The 18,482-nt window shown below is 39.1% G+C and overlaps 1 protein-coding gene across 1 annotated transcript in view; it reads right to left on the bottom strand.

Annotated features, from left to right (window-relative positions):
* Positions 1–18,120, bottom strand: part of FRK (fyn related Src family tyrosine kinase) — a 102,024-nt gene extending 83,904 nt beyond the window's left edge. The window contains exon 1 of the mRNA XM_027551162.1: positions 17,040–18,120. Coding sequence (XP_027406963.1) covers positions 17,040–17,413 — 374 coding nt within the window. The 5' untranslated portion in view covers positions 17,414–18,120. The remainder of the gene's footprint in view (positions 1–17,039) is intronic.
* Between the last annotated feature and the right edge of the window lie 362 nt (positions 18,121–18,482).

Below are 18,482 nucleotides of genomic sequence, written 5' to 3'. Positions count from 1 at the left end.
AGTGAACCATGATGCTTTAAAAGCTATCAGTGGTTTCACTAAGCACCAACACTATCATAAGAGAAAAATCATCTGTTGAGATCCTTTGATGTCCATTAATTCTCATGTAACTATTTCACTTTCTACCACTTTACCAGGACCTACAAAATCAATAGCATGAGACTTTCCATTCTCCTAAACTACTGCTTGTTAAAGTAAAGTTTTTGATAAGAGATAGTACAGAGTTCAGAGTGATTCGTATGAAAACCAATAGGTGCCTATAAACTATTGCATAAGATAGATACAAGAAACTGAATCACTTTTGTACTGTTTTTATCTGAAACATTATTCTATTCTCTCTATGATAATATCCTGAAGTTAAACCAGGAGTATCCTATAACTATAGTATATAATAGAAGATGGAGAAGGCAATGGCACCCCACTCCAGTACTTTTGCCTGGAAAATCCCATGGACCGAGGAGCCTGGTGGGCTGCAGTCCATGGGGTCACTAAGAGTCGGACACGACTGAGCAACTTCACTTTCACTTTTCACTTTCATGCACTGGAGAAGGAAATGGCAACCCGTTCCAGTGTTCCTGCCTGGAGAATCCCAGGGACGGGAGAGCCTGGTGGGCTGCCGTCTATGGGGTCGCACAGAGTTGGACATGACTGAAGTGACTTAGCAGCAGCAGCAGCATAATAGAAGATAATCAGGACTTACCTAACAGATGCCCTATTTGTCTTCTAAGAAAATGCAGAGGGCTACATATTGCTTTTTTATTCAAAGGAGGACTACATAATGCCTTTTTATTCTGCAACAGGTGTATCTGAGTTCATTCTTTTTATTTGTAAAATAGTACTACAACTATACCATAAAAAAAGGATTAACAATGTAGATGAAGATTTATAATAAAGTATGAAGTATTTTCAAAGAGCTTTTAAAGTGACTAAGTATTTCCAAGTAAGTTTTGATCATCAAGCCTATTTAATATACAGATCTTCCTAGACTTAGGATAGAGGTTATGTCCCAATAAACTTATCATAAGTTGAAAATATTATAAGTCAAAAATTCATTTATTACACTTAACCTTCTGAACATCATAGCTTAGCATAGCCTACATTTTATGTGCTCACAACACTTACATCAGCCTACAGTTGAGCAAAACCATCTAATAGAAGGCTATTTTATAATATAGTGATGAATATCTCATGTAATGTATTGAATGATGTACTGAAAGTGAAAAACAGGATGGGAGTATGGGTACAGGATGATTTTAAGAGTACGGATTGTTTAAAAACTCACCATCGCATGGCTGCCTGGGATCCAAGGCTCACTGCCGCAGTCCAACATCATGAGTGAGCATAGGACCCTGTAATGCTAGCCCAGGAAAAGGTCAAAATTCAAAACTTCAAATTCAAAATTCAAATTATGATTTCTGCCAAATGCATATTGGTTTCACACCATCATAAAGTTGAAAAATCTTAAGTCAAACCATTGAAAGTTAGGGACCATCTCTATTTTCCTACATGTTTCTTTTCCTTCACAGACAAACTTCTTTAAAAGTTATTTATGTATTTGCTGCTTCTACTTTAAGACCTTGAACTAAGCTCAGTCTTTCCACATGACCCTAAAACTTGAGAGTATAGCATCCAAGAGAAAATTTTTTAATTTTTCCAACAGTTTTGGAAAACCCAAACTGCACTAGAGCTGAACCCTTTATTTATCTTCATTCTGCCTTAACTTCCAAATCAAATATCTAATTCACCGAAGGATGTTGCAAAGCCGCCAACTCTGATACCCTAAAGAGTGTGAAACTTTTGGAAAATCCCAACCAAACATAGTCCTTAAGACCCTGAATATTCTGCTCAGAGATGGAGGCAGCTAAGTTCCACTGCCTCTTTTGATTTTGCCTTTCCTCAGCTCTGATTCTCAGGATGGACGCAAGTCCCACGAGTAGAGCCCTATCATACAAAACTTCTATGGCTCAGCCCTACACCTCCCAGTGCAGAGTCCCAGTCAGAGCATGAAGTTCCTTGTTATAACTCACTTACACTCTTCACTGCATGATCTCATCCATAATTACATGATAAAACTGCTTTTTAGTATCACCAGCAGTCTTCCAATAAATCTCATGGTCTTTACTTCTTCCTCATTACTCTGACCTTTGCTTAGCATTTGACCCAAAACCTCCCTCTTGACATTCCATTTGCTTATTTTGATAAGATGCTGTTTGTTTTTCTTCTACTTTTTGAATTCTTCAGTTTCCTTCAGGAGCTCTTCTTCCCTGTATTAGTTAGGTTTTGCTTTCTAACAGCTAGTCTTCCCTCCTTATCGGAGAGGGTTGGTTCCAGAATACCAATATCTGTGGATGCTCAAGTCCCCTATATTAGTTAAAATTATATATTATTTGCATACAATCTACACATATCCTTTAGAGATACTTTAAATCATCTTTGGATTGTTTATAATACCTAATACAACAGAAATGCTATGTAAACTGTTGCCAACATGTGACAAATTCAAGTTTCATTTTTTGGAACTTTTTTTTCCAAATATTTTCTATCATATTTAGTTGAATCAGTTCAGTTCAGTTCAGTTGCTCAGTCGTGTCCAACTCTTTGCGACCCCAGTACACAGATATAGAACCTACAGATATGAAGAGCTGACTATATTTGGTTAACTCAGGAATCTAAAAGTGAGCAATTTGGAGTGAGTTCAACTGATCTTAGCTGGGCTTGATCATGAGTCTTCACTCAGCTTGTGAGTCACCTGGGACAAACAGGACCTCTCTTCACATAGTCTTCCATCCTCCAGGAGGTTGCTTGAGCTTTTCATAGTAGTTGCAGAACTCCAAGAACAATAAGAAAGCAAGCCCCAACATGTAAGCCCTTTTCAATCTCTATTTTTGTCATGTTTATAATTGTTCCACTGGACAAAGCAAGTTTCTTGGCCAACTGAGAGTTTGTATGGGAGGAGATTACCCAAGAGTGTATAACAAGGAGGTGTGAACAACACAGTTATTATTACAATCTACTCACCACATCTACTCACCTAAACTATGGGCATTTCTAAAGAGTTAATCTTAGACTCCTCCTGTTTCTTAGCCTCTCACACTGTAGTTCTGAAATCTACAAAGCCTGCATTTCTCATATTCCTGAAACATCTATAACAGATGAATGGGAATTCCTTCAAATATCTATCTTTATAAAATAGACCTCTTTTTGTCCGTATTTTTTTATTTCTGCATTTCTCCTGGACATTTTCACTGAGATGACTCATTAGTACTTCACATTCAACTTTCTTAAAAGTGAATGTATTGCCTTTCTTTCTGATTCAACCATGCCCCCAATAAAAAGAGGACTTTATGAAATGTATATTTCTCTTAATATTTCACATGGTCTCAAAAACATATTTTTAAATCCTCTCTCTTTTTCTTCTAATTACTTTTGCCTCTAGTATTTACCAGATAAGAATGCTCTTGCATTCATTTAAATCTGAGTTTCAGCTTTCTTGTCCTAAAAGCAGTGATAAGAAAACTTGCCTTGCAGGACTATTACAAAGATTAAATTAGCTCATGTATACAGTTTTGTGTGTTCAGCACATCAAAGATACTTAAAAATGTTACTTATTTCTCTTCCCCTAAGTCCTCTTGATTTTTCATTCATGGAATTCCTATATTCCTACTCTTCCTTTTTTAACAGTACCACAATTAGAAATTAAACCCTGATAAACTCATGCTGGAGACATTGGGTACAGCTTCTCTATCACCACCTAGCCTGTCTCTTCTCCATTTTACTTCCACATCATCACTGCCTTTTCAAAGCATGACTTTTCATCTGTTTCTTATCAGACAAAACCCAAAGTCTTTAACCTGGCACACATGGTCTTTTCCAAAACCTTGTCCCAACCTCTTTTTCCAGATTTATTTCTCATAGCTCTCTCCATAAATACTTCAGTTAAATTATTCAACTTCCCATTCCCTGAATGTACTTTTACTTCCTTTCCCCCATGTTCAACAATTTGTACTGAATTATCTCAGGGATAAGCATTGAGTAAAATTAAATCAGACAGTGCTTCTACCACAGGGAATTTACAATTTCAGGACGCAATAGAGAGTCTCACCTCCTGGGATTACAAATTGTCTGGAGCACAGACATTGTCTTAAAGAGTTTTCCAGTCATGATGCAGGAAATGTAAGTAACCTGCCCTCTAAGACCTCACAGTCTCATATGAAAGACAGAAGTCATGCAACTAGCCATTATATGATAAAAGTAGAGACTCCAGAGGCAGGATGGAGGCAGGCAAATCTCACTTTCATCATTTATTAGCTGTATAACTTTGAGCAGTTTGCTTAAATTCTCTTAGCTTCAATTTCTTCATCTGTGAAGTGTAGTGCTAGTCACTCCATTGTGTCCGATTCTTTACGACGCCGTGGACTATACCTGGCTGGCCTCCTCTGTCCATGGGATTCTCCAGGCAGGAATACTGGAGTGGTTTGCCATTCCCTTCTCCAAGGGATCTTCCGGACCCAGAGATCAAACCCAGGTCTCCTGCATTGCGGCAGATTCTTTACCTTCTGAGCCATCAGGGAAAGTAGCTACCTCAGCAGGTTGTAATATATAAAGGTAATACAAGTGCAATTATTTTGTATTTTTTGAGTAGGATAATGATAAAGTCTCAATAAATACCAGTTATTAATTATTATTCTGGAGGCAGGCATGGCAACCCGCTTTGTTATTCTTGCCTGGAGAATCCCATGGACAGAAAAGTGTGTGGTCACAAAGAGCTGGACACAACTGAAGAGACTTAGCTTGCACATTATTTACTATTGTTCTACTAACAAGATATACAAGATTGTGGGGGAAACAAACTATGAATTATTTTTATAAAGGTTAGAAAAAGACTCTTGGAAGGGGGTCATGAGAGCGGAACCCTGAAAGAAAGGTGTGATTTTCCCCAAACCAGAATATATCTCTTCTACCTCTGCACATATTCATTCATGTATTTGTTTCTTCAACATCCTTTAAAATACTACTTTTAAGTGCAAGCTATATGACAGACAGTTGTGCTACTCTCTGGCATCAATCAGCATCTGTCCTATGCTGGCTGAGAGAGAAAAGCAGCCCTGGCACCAAAGAGTTTGCCTGCCACTTCAGACTAGGCCTGGGAGTTCTCCTGTTGAACATAAACAACCTCACAGAACACCAACAGCAGACAAGGCCACTCTGTGACCCTGACGGATCAAGACAAAAACAAGATCAGCTCACCCTTAATCATATCTGAACACTCACCAAAAAATGGACATTGATGTTCCAAGCACAAAAATGACCAAGCATCCACCTATTTTGGTTAACATAAGTGACTGCTATTTCTTTACCAACCATAACTTTAATCTTGATCTAATCTTCCCTCTTTCTCAATAAGATTAACTAAGATACAAAATCATACAGTTACCCTGCTTCCTGACAGTAATCCATCCAGAGCAGTCTTGCTTCCTAAACTCTCCCCAAAGTCAATGCCCCAAATCCTCTCGTGTGTCCCAATACTCCTGCTGAGATGCTCCACTCTTGTCCATGGAGTGTCGTCTCTTTCCTTGTAATGAATAATGAACTACTGTAGGTGTGTTCTTGGTAGTCTTTGTCTAATAGGCATTGACATACATTCTTGGTTTAATAGTCTTACCTCCAGAAACTGTAAAATTATCTGGAGAAAAAGCACTGCCCTATTCATTTTGTTATCTCCCATTGTTCAAAAAACAATGCCTTTAAACATGGTAAATAGACACAAAAAGTGTATTCAATGGATACGTGAATCTGGTAGACTCTACTTCTTCAATAACTAGAAATGCTGAAAAGATTTGCAGAAAGTATCCTGAGTCCAATTTCACAGAAATAACACAGGCACCTCCAGAGACAACGTTCTGGCAGCGACTTTGCAAGAAGCACAATTCTGGAGCTTGCAATAGTGTCCCTTATGGGAATCTTGGTATGTTGTAACTAATTTTCAGAAATGGCTAAAAGATATAGGTGATACTGGAGTGACTTTAGTCTATCTAGTTACTGGCCTTTCACTGGAACTATATGGCTTCCCAGGTGACGTTAGTGGTAAAGAATCCACCTGTCAGTGCAGGAGACACAAGAGACTGGGTTTGATCCCTGGGTTGGGAAGATCCCCTGGAGATGGACATGGCAACCAATTCCAGTATTCTTGCCTGAAGAATTCCATGGACAGAGGAGCCTGGCAGGCTATAGTCTATGGGGTCATAAAAAGTCCAACACCACTAAGCAACTGAGCACACATATCAAATCATCCAAATCAACTGCCAGTGTGTTATGCAAGATTTGTGTTAGTGGAAAGATTTATTTTAAAATAAGATTCTAAATGTTCTTCACATTAGAAACCTAATATAAAGTTCAAGGGTTTCCCTAGTGGCTCAGTGGTAAAAAAAAAAAAAATCCGCCTGCCATGGAGGAGACGCAGATTCAATCTCTGGGTCAAGAGGAGCCCCTGGAGAAGGGAATGACTACCCACTCCAGTATTCTCGCCTGCAAAATTCCATGGACAGAGGATTCGGGCAGGCTATACAGTCTATGGGTCACAAAGTCAGATATAACTGAGCAACTAACACTTTCACTTTTCATAAAGTTCAAAAGTTCTCAGCAATAATATTTCTTGAATTGTATTTTCATTTTACCCTTAAGAAGGTGCAAAATTAATGGATAAAAACTCTAATTGAGAAATTTATTCTGAATTTAAAGGCTGTATAAAATAATGTCATATGAATAAAAAAGAAAACATGAAAAAAAATTAAAGGCTAACACTAAAATTAGTTCAGTTTTTAAATAAGAAAAAACTCTAACTGAAAAACCTTGTGGGAAAAAATGACATGACAAAGATATTACACGAGGGTAGTTTATCTGAAATTAGCCAAATGAGCAATAAGTTGGGTAATACAGATCACATGTTCTACGTTTGAATCGATGCATTTTAGAAAAATTCTTCTGTTATGTTCATCTTCAAAGGAACATTCACATAGACTAACTGCTAAAGTTGCAGTCTTCAGGAAAATAGCCTTAGGAGGTCTGAAATATTATTCAAGCTGCAATTAATCTGCACAACTACCTTCCCCAGAAAGTCCTTCCAGTGCTATGATGTGCTAAGAACTGGGAGTCAGAGAATGCTGCAGAGAAATTAACAGCTAATTAGTAAGAAAGCTAGTAAAAAAAAGACAATTATTTTGTTTGGTAATGTTTTAGAAGGTAATAGTGACAATCCTAATATTCAGTAAAAAAAGTCAAACTTTTAGCATGCGCAAACTGAAAAATATTTCATACACATAATAATTTGAAGTTGTATATGTTCAGCATAAAAACTGAAATTATAACTCTGGTCCCACAACATTAATTTTGTAAATTGGGTTTTGGTTTCCATCCATTAAAAGCTCAGGCCAGTGATTCCTTTACTTTAAATTAACCACAGTATAGTTTCAGTTCAGTTCAGTTCAGTTCAGTCGCAATGAATACCAAGCCAGGAACTGATTGTGAATCTCACTGAAGTGATATCTAAAAATAACATATATACATACCCTTTAGGTATTCATTCTACCTTACAAAGAATATTCAAATCAGTCTATAACTCCCTAAATATTTTTCCCTTAGGGACTGAATGAAGCCACTAATTTCTAGGAGCCTGGAAATTATGTTATTATGACTATGAGTATAACCAGAAATTGAGGCATGCACAATTCATTGAAAAAAAAAAAATGCAAAATAGCCTATCCCTAAAATGAGGAAACTCAGTAGATTTTCTTGGTAGGTTGAAAAAAAAGTAACTCAGAGAGAAAAAGTCAAAGAAAAGAGGTGCTTCTTATTTCAATAAAAGACCTGAGATTTATAGATAAGCAATCACTATTTAATTATTCATTTACTCAACCAACATTTATGAGTGTTTATTATGCACAGGCACTACACGAAGTTTCAGAGCCCAAGGCAATAGCTCATCTCCCCACCTCCCACAAACAGAGTTTAGAGCCTTAGAGACAATAACGAGAATAATGAAAGCTGATACTAAAGGCTCTGAGCAGGAAGACCTGATGTCTTCTAGAAAGTCAGGAAAGCCTTCAGGGAGAGAGGAACAAGCAAGGTAAGACCTGAGGGATGAATGAGAATTGGTCAGGAAAAAAAAAAAGAGGGAGAGTTTGCAAACGCAATAACCCACTCCTGGGGTAAAGAAGGCAGAAGATGCAAAAGACTAAGGTTCAATCCATAGGTTGGGAAGATCCCCTGCAGAAGGAAATGGCAACCCACTCCAGTATTCTTGCCTGGAAAATCCCTTGGACAGAGGAACCTGACAGGCCACAGTCCGTGGGGTCGCAAAGAGTCGGAAGTGACTGAGCGACTGAGCACGCATATACAGGAAGCTAAAGACCACAGGGAAAGGAGAGTATGGAAGAAAGATGGAAAGATTGTGTAACAACATCCATCATTGTGTGTATGCTGTTATAGGGAAAGATGTGAGTTGAGGCTGGAGTGGGGTGTCCAAAGTGTTATCCATTTAGGCAGAGGTAAAGGAAGAGCTGGCCAGCTAAATAACAGATAACATTTCTTAAGCCCTGACTATGTGTCAGGTTCTCTATGGTGCATGCTTTCTGCACAACAACCTATTTAATTTATGTCACATGTTGATCCAAGGAGATAGGGGTCATTTTTATTCCTGTTTACTGTAAGTTGCTCAAAGTCACATGGCTTGGTCATGACAGAGCCAGATTCAAATTCAGATCTTTGGGACCCATAGCCTGGTTTTTAAGCACACTACAGGCCAGATCAAAAAGGGCAACCAGCATTATACCTCAATCAAAATTCTATACCATTAACATCTGGACCAAGTTAAAATATCCACCAGAAGAACTAAAAAATGTCTCTGATTTTTATTTACTGTATAGATTCTCACTGTGGTATAGGCCGTTGTGAAATGCAAAGTTTTCTGAGCTGAAAATCAGACACTTAATTGAGGCAAAGTCTTGTTTGTTTCTCTTTGGGAAGCCTCAGGATCTAGTCCATAGGACACAGTGGTTGCTTAACAATAGTCCTACTTTACTATATAAAAGGTTGTGTCTACTTTTATGTCAGTTTGGTGAAATGCTTGAAAAAGTAATACTAGGATCTATCTACAGAGACAAACCTAACCTTTAAATAAATTCACTTGAACAAAATCAAACCAGTTAAAAAAAAAAAAAAAACCAATAGAATCTTTCTTCTTTTTTCAAAGAATGAATTCAATCAAGCTGGAATTTAAGTTCTAATCTTTAGGACTGAAGCACAGTAGTTTATGAGTTATTAATATTCCATGCACATATAATGTTTTCCCTCACTAAAAATTTGTTGAAAACCTGAAAAGGAAAAAATAACCCATACTTTTATTAAGAGAGACTGGTTCTGAAAGGCATATTGCAGCTGAAACTTCCAAATTAAGTTTACCAATTAAATGACTGACTCCTGACTTATTTTGATAATTCCATACTATGGTACTTCATTGCTTCTCAAAGAAATAATATTTTGAGATGCATGTAATCAAGTTTTACAGCTATTAATCAACTATTTTGAACTGTTAATTACACTTATACTTTTACTCTGACTTTAATGAAGTTCTGCTGATTTCTCTTTTCCTCATTTCTATGATTTTGCCATTGTTCTTATAAAATGTATTTAATGTAGCAGTTAATTATCATTTTTCTTAAAAATGATGAAAATAATATATAATGCATTAAATAATGGACATAAACACAGTTATATAAACATAAATGTAGTATAATTATATTAATATGAAAAATCATGTAATACTATACCTGAAATGTAATTTTTAAATAAATTTTAAAAATACTTCTTTTTTTTAAATTTTATTTATTTATTTCTGGCTTTGCTGGGTCTTAATTTTTTACAAAGTATTTGAGCAATAAATTTATCACACTGTTATTTTATATCAAAAGATAAAGAAATAAGATAATATCATAATTTTAAAAGAAATGCAGTCATTTAATTACAAAGTTTTCCAGTTACTCTCAGCATAGAAGTATGCTTTTGTTGATTTAAATTATTTGTCTGAAAATTCTTATCTTGGGATTACCCAAAACATTTAATTTGATAAATAGCCACATGTATTTTTATTTATTTATTTTTTTTTAATAAACGGCGGAGGCTGCGGGCGAGGGGTCCCCGGGGGCCGAGCAGGTCCCGGCGCAGCGGCGGCGGCTACCGCAGTGCCCTCTGCCCCATTGTTTCCCTTCCCTAGCCACATGTATTTTTATAATGCATTTTACTTTTATATAAAAATAAACACTTTACTTAGCTTTTTAAACTATAGATCTAAGAATACTTTGTCTTCAAGGAGAGAAATTGAAAATATTTTATTTTCCAATTCTACCTATATGCATTTAGTCTTCCCTGAAAACTAGAACAAAGGAAAAGAAATAAATGATGTGGATTAAGAATATTTATGCGATGCACGATACTGGATGCTTGGGGCTGGTGCACTGGGATGACCCAGAGGGAGGGTATGGGGAGGGAGGAGGGAGGAGGGTTCAGGATGGGGAACACAGGTATACCTGTGGTGGATTCATTTCGATATTTGGCAAAACTAATACAATATTGTAAAGTTTAAAAATAAAATAAAATAAATTTAAAAAAAAAGAATATTTATGCGACTGCTTACCCATAGGTGATTTTCTAATGATTTCAACTACTCAAAGTAGATATGTTAGATTGATTTGTGAATATCCTGATGCCTTTTTCTTTCTTTATTTATTGATGGTAAATAATTTTTAAAAGACATTGTTCCTCTCTCTTTAAGACTCAAATGCAGGCTTCATATCCTAGCAGAGAAAGACATCTACTGACATCTAGGAAATGGCAACCCATTCCAGTGTTCTTGCCTGGAGAATCCCAGGGACGGGAAGCCTGGTGGGCTGCCGTCTATGGGGTCGCACAGAGTTGGACACAACTGAAGCGACTTAGCAGCAGCAGCAGGCTGAAAACAACTAGGAACATTGTGTACAACTTATATTGGATAATTATTATTAAATTCAACCGTATTCAAATAACCAAGTAGCAAAGTTGCAATTGTATTTTTAGATAGTGGTGTAAGAGAATTCTCTTTCTGAGCATGTACTAGTTTATTTCCCCATGCTACTTTCTTCAAGCCTTAGCCATGACTTAGCAATGATTTTCTTCAGACCTTAGCAAATGACTTTGTTAGATAAAATTTTGACAGAATTTTAGTCTGACACATTAAAGAGGAGCATGATTAGAAAAATAGTCCTTAAACAAATAGAAAGTCTATTATCTTAAAACTTTATAAAATTCTAACACTTGTATCTGACAAGCATAAACTAACAATAAATTTACAAGTTACAAATATTTATTCTTGTGCTCTTTTTCAAGGCCGTCTATATCATGGTGAATAGGAGAGGAACTGTAAACAATATACCTTTTGCTGTTGTGTTTAGTCCTTAAGTCGATGTCCAACTCTTTTGCAACCCCATGGACTGTAGCCCACCAGGCACCTCTGCCCATGGGGTTTCCCAGGCAAGAATACTGGTGTAGGTTGCCATTTCCTTCTCCAGGGGATCTTTCCAACCCAGGAATCGAACCCATCTCCTGCATTGCAGGGAGATTCTTTACCACTGAGCCATGAAGGAAGGAAGCCCAATCTACCTTTACATGGCAATAAGAGTAGGCAAATCTTTTCACAAAGTACTTCTGAGTCTAGTCCAGTTTAACATCAAAGGTGGGAATCACCAAAAGCACAGAAACAATTAGGGGAACAACTTTTAAACTCTTCATAGATGACTGATGCTTTGCAGAAATTATACAGTCACTGCAACCCCATGAACTTTATTCAGAATAAGTTTTTATTTGAGGAAAGAAGGAAAAAAGGGAAGGTATAATTGATAGGAAAAAGAGGACAAACTAAAACGAGTCTTTATACAGCTTTGAGCATTACATTACACAAGACTTCATGCTACCAAAAATTGAAAACTTGGTTAATTTGTGCCGTTAATACAGAATGAAAAAGGAAAATCTTTCTTCAGGTCTCCCCCTCCCCCACCATCCCTCTTTAGAGGTAACTGTTGTTAACAACTTGGTATGTGTCTCTATCTAATATATAAATGTTTTAGTTTATCTTTGGCCTTTATAAATGTTCAGATCCCTGAAAGCAATTTCTTGTTGAGTTGCTAAGTCATGTCTGACTCTGTGACCCCATAAACTGCAGCAACATCAGGCTTCCCTGCCCTTCACTGTCTCCCAGAGTTCACTGAAACTTCTGTCTGTTGACTCAGTGATGCCATCCAACCATCTCATTCTCTGTCACCCCCTTCTCCTACAGTCCATGGGGTCCCAAAGAGTTGGACACGACTGAAAGTGTTAATTGCTGAGTCAAAAGCAATTTCTACCCTATGTCAAATTCTGCCCTCAATCAATGACCGACTTTGCAAGAACAAATCAGAATCATACCTTTTAAAAGAAAGTTAAATCAGTGATGACAGTCCTTGAACTAGAAGTTAAGTACCTGACTCTTAAGATGTTGTACATTTCCTTTAGGAGTAACTAGCATTCTGGGGAAAAGCCAGTGGCAACCCACTCCAGCACTCTTGCTGGGAAAATCCCATGGACGGAGGAGCCTGGTAGGCTGCAGTCCATGGCGTCGCGAAGAGTCGGACACGACTGAGCGACTTCACTTTCACTTTTCACTTTCATGCATTGGAGAAGGAAATAGCAACCCACTCCAGTGTTCTTGCCTGGAGAATCCCAGGGATGGGGGAGCCTGGTGGGCTGCCATCTATGGGGTCGCACAGGGTCGGACACGACTGAAGCAACTTAGCAGCAGCAGCAGCAGCAGCATTCTGGGGAGAAGGCAATGGCAACCCACTCCAGTACTCTTGCCTGTAAAATCCCATGGACGGAGGAGCCTGGTAGGCTGCAGTCCATGGGGTCGCTAAGAGTCGGACACGACTGAGCGACTTCACTTTTCACTTTCATGCATTAGAGAAGGAAATGGCAACCCACTCCAGTGTTCTTGCCTGGAGAATCCCAAGGATGGGGGAGCCTGGTGGGCTGCCGTCTATGGGGTCGCACAGAGTCGGACACAACTGAAGCGACTTAGCAACATACAATTACTGATCTTTTTGCTTTTCATCAATATATTTCATCACTTGAATTTTTAGCAATAGAATTTAAAGCCATTGTTCTTGGCTCCAAGATTCATAGGTAATTTCCATACCATTATTTTCTGGAAGAACTTTAACTATATCTCTAAGAACATTGAATTTTAAAAGGGTGCAGTGAGTTCTGAGTAATCAGTGCCTAAGAGTAAGATTTTTGAGGGATTCCATGTTGAAGATGTGGAAGAAAAACAGTCATCTATGAAAGTATCTAGGAATTAAAATTGCAGATAAACCAGTGATTCTTCCTAGAAACAAATAAATCATTAAGAATGAATTTATTATATCATTTAATGTAAAGTATTCAGAAAAGGTAAAGCATTTCTAGGTGGAATTTAGTAATCAATTATTATATTAGTTTGTCTTTTAATAATAGTCTAGTTCTTTTTCTAACATCTTTATTTCCTAATGTTAAAAGAAACAAAGGAACAAACCAACACTGAAACTTAACTGACATGCCCTGCCACTAATTACTCCAAAAGTATTTGCACTGTCTTCTTATTAATGCAAGTCAAGGATTAAGATATTAACAATAAATACTAAAATGCATTGCACTAAACCAGTCTAATAAGGAACTGGATGATAACTTTCCTTGATTCCCCACTGCCTCTCATCTCACACATGTGAAGATAATAATCTTTACTTAATACTATATACTGAGCTCCTTGTAAAATAAACATTAACTTTCATAGAATTCATAAGGAAAAAGAGGAAGTTTATTTATTTATTCATAAGGAATAGAAGTTTAAAAACTCACATAAGAAAGTTATTAAAAGAAGCTTTTAAAAATAATAATAATAATAATTCCCCGGGGTATTAAGGCACTGTGGGTCACTTGGATACCTTCACTTAGAAGACTAAAATTGCTTCTACTTGAAATGGGGTGAAATTCTAGAGGCTACAGCCACCTGCATAAACAGCACTGAAGCAATTTAGCTGTTTGGTTGCAAGAACCTCAATTAGCAACCTGGGTTCACAGGTGAAAGTCATGGTGTACACTTAAAAGGAAACAAGTGGCTCTTGCTGACCAGGAGGCATGAGAGCAATATCTGAGCATCAAAGGTTTTTTTAAAAAAATTATTTTCTAACTGGAGTATAATTGCTTTGCAATGTTCTGTTAGTTTCTGCTATATGGCAATGTGAATCAGCTATATGTATAGATATATCTCCTCCCTCTTCAGCCTCCCTCCCACACACCCACTCTCACCCCACCCCTCTAGGTCATCACAGAGCAACAGCCGAACTCCCTGTGCTACACAGCAGCTTCCTGCTAGCTATCTACTTTACACATGGGAGTGTGTATGTCAATGTTACTCTCTCAGTTTGCCCCCCTCTCTTTCTGCCCCTGTGTCCACAGCTTCGTTCTCTACATCTGCGTCTCTATTCCTGGGCAGCAAGTTTTTATGCCGGTGGATGTGAAGATCCCAAGAAAAACCTACCACAAATATACAGGATTGTAGTAACACATGGGAACACTGCTGAGGACTAATTCCAAGAGGAAAGGTCAGGAGTTTCGTACACAGGGAGAAAAGTATTCTTGGCTACAGACAACCCCTGAGAATCGAAAAATAGCCATGATAATGTAACTGGCAGAAAGAATCTAAAGAAGTAAGTAAGGGTGCTGTGTTTGATCCTGTTACCCAAAACATTATTGCTTTTGAAATGCTTATTTCAATTCACTTGCTGTCTTCAGCATTTATTGTTCTGTCAAGTATGAATGTAGTTGAACCACTACATTTGAAAATAAGAGGTCATGTTCCTATATAATAGAGAAATCTAGAGGACTAGGAGACCCCAGAGAACTTACAGATGAGGAAACGGAGCCCTAAGCAGTTAAACGAATTTAATATATTCAAAACTAGTATATTATGACCCACTCCAGTGTTCTTGCCTGGAGAATCCCATGGATGGACAAGCCTGGTAGGCTGCAGTCCATGAGGTCGCACAGAGTCGAACACGACTGAAGCGACTTAGCAGCAGCAGCAGCAGCATTAATAGTATGTTAAACTGAATATAAAACATATATAATACCATACCTTACATGGAAATCACGTGGTAGAAAAAATCATATTATAAATGCATATGACTAAGCATTCAGTGAATAAAGACATTTCATATAGATTATCACAGAAATAAATGTTCATACAGCTGATTTTCTCATCTGAGAACAGATCAATTCCATTTGTCAGAAGTCTAGATTTCAATTCATTTCTATTTAGGTTTAAAATAAGGCACTTCTTAACATTCATAGACCCCTGATATTGGAAAGAATCGCAAAGTCCCCTAACCCTCTCTGTATTTGAATTTGAGTTTGGAAAGCAGCAACAATGCACCATAGCTCTTCCTACAATATTTTTCCCCAGACCAGTAAAAAATGCTGCAGTTCACATCAAACGAGAAAACACATAAGAAAATGAGTGAGTCCCCAGAGGTTCCTCCACTAAGAATATACACTCTATAAAATGAGTCCTGAGAAACATTCCCAGTCTTGGGTTTCATTGGAACGAGGTGGAAACAGTTTGGGCAAGTAACAGTCAGAGCCTGCTTCTCATCTCACCACACACCAAGAATCCATTGTCAAGACCTTGCTCTATCTGTTTTATATTCAAACCACCACTAGCATAACCTTGCCCTTCCCCCAACTGCCCATGCCACTGCTCCACCTGCCACTTGCATGGATGGATGGATAGGTGCACAGATGGACGGATAAGTGCCTAAGTACATAAAATTTTCTTCCTTGGTTCCACTATACGTCATAGGATTTATTCAAATATCAGGGTAAAGTCTATCCCCTTCTCTGGAGAAATAACGTCATTATTTTCCTTGTTAAAACCTCTTGAATATCTGTAGCTGGCTAATTTCTAATTATAATAAAAACCAAATGGGATTCAAAGAAGAATATCCAGTCATGATTTTACTAGGAAAAGGTGACATCTTCTAAATGTGACCTTCTATTAATTCGTTAGTTAGCCTTTGTGTGTCTATCAGGACTGGAGTTGATGCTTCAAAAGTTTAGAAAAAGAGAGAGCTGGACTTTAGGTTTGAAAGTGTGGTTTAAGGAAGACCTGTGATACACCTGCTGGTGGTGGTGGTGGTGGAGTCCCTAAGTCGTGTCCGATTCTTGCGACCCCGTGGACTGTAGCCCACCAGGCTCCTCTGTCCATGGGATTCTCCAGGCAAGAATACTGGAGTGGGTTGCCATTCCCTTCTCCAGGAGTTCGTCCTGACCCAAGAATCGAACCCGGGTCTCCTGCATTGCAGGCAGTTTCTTAACCGACTGAGCTACCTGCTAAAGAAACACAGTTCTATGTTAATGTGAGGCATGACTTCTTTTGTGCTTAGTTATTCAGTCGTATCTGACTCTTTGTGACCCCATGAACTGAAGCCTGCCAGGCTCCTCTGTCCACGGGATTTTCCAGGCAAGAACACTGGAATGGGTTGCCATCCTCTTCTCCAGAGGATCTTCCCCAACCAGGGATCAAAACCTGGGTTTCCTGCATTGTTGCAGGCATATTCTTTACCATCTGAGCCACCAGGGAAGCCCTGACTTCTTTTACAGCCAAAGAAAAGAGAGAGTATTAAATACACCGTTTGTTTACGTTGATGAAACTGCCCCTAGGACAGGTGGAGTATGCCACTGTAATGGAAGTCACTTCAACAATTACCTTCCAGTTTCACTCACACCTCTCAGAGGAGGTGGATTTCAATTAGAAGGATCTTTCCAGTACTTCCTCATAACTTTCTAAGTAGCTCTTTGAAAATTAATGGGTTTGCAGCTAGGTAAGAAAGAAAAACCCATTACCCGCCCTCAGAGAGTTGAGAAATAGTGTGTGTGGTACTCACGGCTCTGCCTGGAGGCTCCTGTCTTCAGCCACGTAGTTAGAAGGAATGTAGCCCTGCAGCTGCTGGCTGGAGCTGTCGGCCCTTTTCTCTAAGTGCCTGGCCAGCCACCAGCCCTTGTGGGACTTGTCTAGGACTTGGAGCTTGTCACCCGCGTGGAAGCTCAGGTCCTCAGCTGTCCGAGCCTGGTAATCAAATAGAGCCACAAAGAACTGGCCCTGGCTTCTCTCGGGCTCTGGAGCTGGCAGCCGGGGAGGATCAGGAGGGCAGTCAGCCCATGGGTTCTGAATCACCCCAGGCTTGTCCACCTCCTCAGACCACCAGCAGGGGAAACAACGATCCAGGTAGGTCCAGAGCCTCAGGCAGAGGTTACCCATGGCGCCCCCGGGGGGAGTGGGGGAGAGGGGCTTCTCCCTCTCCCCTCACTCTCTGCAGATCCACTTTCTCTTCCTCCACCCGGAAACTTTGCAATCAGCACCAGTCCTGCCGGCTCTGGGAGAGTGTACAAAGCCCCGTTCACAGCCGTCCGGCCAACCTGCTTGCAGAGACTCACCGGCTCGCTTTCTGTGGCCCCCAAGGCAAAACCAGGTGGAAAGTGGGCAGCTGATCGGTGGGAAGGTTTCTCAGGATTCCCACCACAAAAAGAAATTTGAGAACGCTTTATTTAGACAAACGCCTGAGAACAGAAAAGAGGCATCTTGGTTCTTGTCCCAGGAAAAAGTTACCAAGAGAAACAGGCGAACTCCAAGTAAGCCTGTCTCCACGTCTTGCCTTTGCCAGCAGCTCTCTCCCCACCTCAAGTCCGTCTCAGAGGTTTGACCGGTCCTGACCCTCAGCGCTTTTTCTTTTCTGCTAATGACTAACCAACCTGCCCAGGCTATTGCCTTTAACATCCTGAGCGATGAACAGACTGTAATAATTTCTTCTTACTTCCTGGTTCCTTTGTGCCTGTGATCTTAATGGGATTCCAATCCCCTCTGCCTCTCCCTTCTCCCACACCCAAGGGAGACCAGCGCCCTCACCAGGGAGCCAATTCTTGAAGCAGCTGCCAAAATCCTTACTCCTGGACAGACAAACTAGCCCAGGGACTGTTTTGTCCTGCTGAGCTACCAGCACAGAAAATAAAGGCAGAGATAGGTCCTTTCATAAAGACGAGTAGGATTGTTTTGCCACCACTAAGGGAAATAGAAAGGAAAAGTAAAGCATTTGGGTATTTGCTACTAGACAAAAGGGCAATTGGGAAAGAGTCATTGAGTCCCTATCTTTTTTTTTTTATCACCATGAATAGATTTTAATAGCCTCAAAATAAGTTCACAGTCTGGAAAAATACAAGAGCAGATGACTAAAATGCTGAGAACCCAAAATAGTACATTTTCCCACAGAGACAATTTCCCATCCTTCGTGTACTATTTCTGAAATACAGGGGCACACACACACACACACACA

This window comes from Bos indicus x Bos taurus, chromosome 9, assembly GCF_003369695.1.
Source record: "Bos indicus x Bos taurus breed Angus x Brahman F1 hybrid chromosome 9, Bos_hybrid_MaternalHap_v2.0, whole genome shotgun sequence".
In the NCBI taxonomy this organism is placed as follows: Eukaryota; Metazoa; Chordata; class Mammalia; order Artiodactyla; family Bovidae; genus Bos; species Bos indicus x Bos taurus.
The sequence above is the reverse complement of the archived record's forward strand: the minus strand, read 5'-3'. Positions and strand labels throughout refer to the sequence as shown.